Raw genomic sequence first — 5018 nt, 5'->3', positions numbered from 1 at the left:
CTGCGCCCACCTGCCCGGCCGGGGACCCCCAGCGGAGCCTGGGAGGAAGGCTCGGGCTGGCAGGTGCCACGACCGCCGAGCGGGCGGGCGAGGGCCAGAGTAGGCACCCACGTTCCCGCCCTCTGAGCCGCTCCGGAGAGGGGGTGGGAGGAAAGGGGAACAGAGGGTCACCCCGGGGTACCGCGGGCAGATCCGTTCGGCGCGGGGATGACGATGTGTTGGCCCCGCGAACACTCTATGAGCGCCCCCTGGGTACCCAGGCGCGCGAGCTGCGGGCGGGGAATGTGCTCGGGTCTCTGCCCACTAGGGCCGCCAGACTGGGGAGGTGAGATGGGACAGCGACGTTCGGGGTGGCCCGGTGAGAGCCGTGCGGGTGGGGGACCTGCCGGAGCTTCTGTGGGTGGCACAGCCAGGGTCTGGATCGTGTTCGATTGCCGGGCATTGCGGGCGGGTCAGCCTGGGCAGTTCAAGGGACGGGTGTTTGCACCACCCTAGGGACGTGGAGAATGGATGCCTTGTCCTCCCCACCCTCCCGCCCCGTGCTGCACCTGTGCCCGTGGGTTCCCCTGGGTGGGGGTGAGGTGGGTGACCGGTTGGGAAGGTTTGTGCGGTTCTCCTGCGCTGCCTGAGCCCGCCCTGCACTGGCGTTTGCGTCTCAGCACATGGCGGGGACTTCGGGGACAGGCAGCAAACATAAAAGACCGGCCTCTCTCCAGACGTTGCTGTCCCCGGCATCCCCCACACCCCGTGGCAGGGAGGGTAGGTAGAGTTCAGCTGTGACTCTCCGTCCTGTAACTCACGAGACACTCCGGATCTTCAGTGGGCCCCTGGGCTGATTTGATGTGTCCCCCACTGGACAGTCAGCTCTTTGATTGCGGACAGAGTCCAGCTCCAGGCCTTTGACCCTTGGCTCCCTACAACTAGCGTGGTGCCTGCACACAGTGGGGCACAGCATGTGTTTGCAGAAGGGGTCAATGAAGAGGCTCGGGCCACTGAGGCTAGGGAACATTCCTGGAAGCATATCACATCAGATTCAAAACGGGCAGAGGCCCAGAAGGGGGGAGTCTGCCTCTGCAGGGCACACAGCAGGCATCCTGTAAATACTTTCTGAATGAACGCGTGCAGAACTCAACAGCGCCCGCACCTCCACGTCCCAAACCAGCCAGGGTGACGGGATAACCATACAGAAAGAAGGAAAGAGAGCAAATTGGGACCAGAGGCTTAAATGTAAACGCTGAAACGGAGCCATGCGGGTTCTATGAGAAGGTGCAGGTGAATTCTCCAAGAACCGGTGAGAACAGGAAACATTTCCAACTGTGTCTTGAAATCCAGATGCAATAGAGTTTTTAAAAAAAGAAAGAAAAAAACCACCACTGGTGAAGAAAAAGAGACAACTGACAAGCTGGGAAAAGTATTTGCAATTTCCATCCCAGGAAAAGGGTTAATATCACCGGGAACATCTAAAACCAAGAGAAAGAAGATGATACTAGCCTGTGGGAAGGCGGGTGAGAGACAGGAACGGTTCACAAGAAGACAGAGGGGTTTGTGGCCTTTGTACTTATGAAAAAACGATCAACAGGAAAACGCAAATTAAAAGTGCACTCTGATTCCAGTGCTCACCTATCTGATTGGCAGAACTCCAGGCATGGGAGGGCGCACTCCGAGGGCCAGGCCGGGAGCGGGCACCCTACTCTGGTGGGAAGGGGATTCCGGCCGTACTAGCAAGAGCCCATGTACCGTGTGACCTGGAAATCCTGCTGCTGGCGACTAACCCAAAGATATGTCGGAAGAAGAGAAGAGGATACACACACAAGGCTGTTTATCCCAATGCTGCGTGTACTAGTGACAGGTGAGAGACAGCCACAGTTGGTTGCAATGGGCTACGGGACAGCCACACAATGGAGTGTCACGATCTGTGTTATGACTAACGTTCAAGGGACAGAAGGAACCCAGTGAATCGTATCGTGAGTAATGATACTGGCATCGTGATTTTGAAGTGACGTGTGTACGTGCATCTATCAAATACATAGTCGTGTTAAATTCGTCTGGACCCAGATTTTCAGTGGAAGAGAAAAGAGACACAGATATAAAAATCAAAGGAGTGAAGGACAGACCAGTCCTTACATTTGAATTGGAAATGTTTGCAGAACTCCTAAGCTCCTTCGTCTTGACATTATTTCCTAGAGCTGCCCACTGAAAAGTTTTAGAAGAGGCTGATCAAAAACAGGACAATTGGAGCATCAAAAAATAATTATGTACTAAAACATATCAAATACCTTAGATGCCCATTCCTTCGTAAGATACTGAAAAGCGCTCATCAGCTGTTTGCCAGTTGCTTGGCTCATTATTCTGAAAACTAGTGGAAAAGGGAAAGGCTCAAGCAGGCACCTGCCTACCCTGGATGAACCGACCGCCAGGGTGAGAAGAGGCCCCGCCTGCTAGAGGTGCGCACGGAGGAATTCCCGGGTAGTTATGTGCTGCGTGCAGATTGCTCGGAAATAACGAGCGGAGAGGGTGGGGAGTCGGGTCGAGAGATTAAACAACACGGCTCTGAACTGGAATTGTAGAAGCTGGGTAGCGAATACTCTGTTCGTTAACTTTTGTGTATGTTTCTGTATTTTAAAAATTATACTAACTAGCTGCCCAAGCACCCCTGGGGCCAGTCAGAGAAGTCATTAGGGCTTTGGGCCAGGCTGGGCTTTGGGCGAGGCCATGCCCTGAGCTGTGCAGGAGCCTGCTGTGGGGGTCCAGGGCCCCATTGGCTTGGGGGACACTGAGGCAGGTGGACAAGGGCTGGCTGCAAGCTTTCCGCAAGCTCCAAGGAGCTGGGGAAGGGCACGAAGGGCTGGTGGTGGGGATGGGCTGAGAGGGAAGGGCACGGCCAGGTACGCAGGTGCGGTAAGGTGGGGCCAGGCTGGGTTAGGGCTCAGGTGAGGCCGAGAGCTGAGGGTGGGGTGTGAGCAGATAGAGGTGAGGCCTGCTCCTTGATGGGAGGCAGGGCCCGACCCGGCTCAACCGCTACTCTCTGGGCTGGCAAGGGGCTGAGGAGGCCCCGCAGGTCGGTCAGCAGAAAGGAGAGAAATCTCTGATAGTGAGAGTGAGTGGCTGGCCTGAAGCCACGGGAGGGTCCAGAACTCTGGACGGTGGGAGCAGGGTCCCAGGGTCCCACTCTGCCGGCTGCCACCTGCTCCCTCCAGGACAAGCCCTCCGCTGAGGAAGGCCCCTCCTGCCACCTGTAGCCCCTTGTCAGTCTTTCTGGGTGCACGGTCCATCTGACACTGGTTGTTCTGGAGCAGAGGCTGACAAACCTACCTGGCGGGGCATGGACATGGAAGCATCCCTCTCCCTGCCTTTCAGGCCCCCAGGCTGTCTCAGGTCCTTGGAACATTCTGGAAACAGGGTGCCTGCCCTACCATATGGCAATTTTCCGGGGGCTCTTTGCCAATATCTCTCAGCTCACTTGACTTACCCCACATTTCTTGGGCAGGGTCAGAGGCCAACAGTGGGAGGAGCCTATGAGGTCACCAAGAACACATGAGGAAAGGGGAGACTGAAGCTCGTCAAGGCAAGGATGCATGGCCGCTGTGAGGACAGTGCCCATGGGCTGGGGTGGGCTGCTGGGGCAGCCAGGCCACCAGGGACTTCTTGGCTGGCATCATCCTTCAGCGTGGCTCCTCATTCATTCATTCATTCATTCATTCCTCAGATCCTCCCTGAGCAGCACCTGTATGCTAGGCACTGTTCTACACTCTGCCCATAGAGCTGTGTGCAAGACCACCGGCTGGCGGTGAGTGAGATAAAAAAAAAACTAAGGGGCAAGTGATGGGGGGTGATCAGTGGGGGCTCTGGGGAGAGTCTCTACAGAGACCCTTCCAGTGGGCCCTTCAGCTAATCCAGGAGGTATTTGCTGTCAGAAGACTCTGCATGCAGTAGGCGCTCAATACAGAATAGCTGGACGGCTAGGCGGCAGTGGGGGGAGAGATGTAAGGACAGGTGTGCCTCCCTTCCAGCTCAGGCTGGTGAGTGTCTCCTTCTGGCTGGCGGATGTCCCTGTGGATGTGATGCCCCAGCAGTAGGGCAGGGCCAGCCGTCCCCCATTTTTGCCCCTGTTCTCGATCCTAGTCCCAGGCAGCTCCTGGCACATCCTCACCTCGCCTAAGCCACAACCACCTGCCCCCATATGCGCATAAAGACCTGTCACCTCAGACCTGCCCATGCCCAGCAGGCCTGATGTAGACCCAGATGTGGTGGGGTTGGGTGCGGCCAAGGAATCTGCATTTTGCTGAGCTGCCTCCCCGCTGCCCCCAAGCTTGGGCCCTGCAGCAGGACAGAGGCCCCAGGGCTGGAACTTCCCAGAGGCCTTCAGCTTGGGCTTGACTGGGTCCTTCCCATCATAGGCTGTGTCAGATGGTCAGCCCACAAAGTGCACTGGCACCGTCTGTGCCCCACGTGGTGAGCAAGAGGCCTTGCTTTGTGGGTCTCACAGCAGAGTGAGATGGACGGACCCAAACACGCCATCACAGGGAAGGGCACCCCGTGAGCAGATCGATCCTTGTGCACGTGGGGAGCCGGGGCCCCTCCCCCAGGCAGTGCTCATGCCTGCGAAATTGGGAGCTTCGCCCCATCTCACAATCACACAGAGGAGGTCTCAGGTGCCGGGCACAGAACAAGTGTGCTGTGGGCAGGGTGGTCAGAGATTGCCTTGTCCCCGCTCCTAAGACAGGTGGCCTTGGAGCAGTGGGACAGGGCAGGCTGGGAACAGTTCATTTAGAAGGGAAGCCAGTGGGGCAGACTCGGGGGGCAGGCACCACCCCCAGGGGCCGTGGCTACACCCCAGCTGGGCAGCCCACTGTGGTCACTTGGTGGCTCAGAATCACACACCCACGCTCACCCCTTCCTCTCCTGGACCAGGGTCAGGGACCAGCACTGGGGTGGGTGAGTGGGATGCGTCCCTGCTGTGTTTACTTTGGTCTGAGGTTAAGTCATCTGACATCACCACCGACTCCCAAGCTGGTCTC

General features: G+C 57.4%; 1 protein-coding gene across 1 annotated transcript in view; it reads right to left on the bottom strand.

The window, feature by feature from the left end:
• KCNQ1 (potassium voltage-gated channel, KQT-like subfamily, member 1) overlaps window positions 1–442 on the bottom strand; it is a gene marked incomplete at its 3' end in the record, with an annotated part of 294997 nt that extends 294555 nt beyond the window's left edge. Inside the window, exon 1 of the mRNA XM_008576353.1 lies at window positions 257–442. Within this exon, the coding sequence (XP_008574575.1) occupies window positions 257–442 (186 nt within the window). The remainder of the gene's footprint in view (window positions 1–256) is intronic.
• Between the last annotated feature and the right edge of the window lie 4576 nt (window positions 443–5018).

Source organism: Galeopterus variegatus, unplaced genomic scaffold (assembly GCF_000696425.1).
Source record: "Galeopterus variegatus unplaced genomic scaffold, G_variegatus-3.0.2 Scaffold1336, whole genome shotgun sequence".
In the NCBI taxonomy this organism is placed as follows: Eukaryota; Metazoa; Chordata; class Mammalia; order Dermoptera; family Cynocephalidae; genus Galeopterus; species Galeopterus variegatus.
This window is presented reverse-complemented; position numbering and strand designations above follow the sequence as displayed.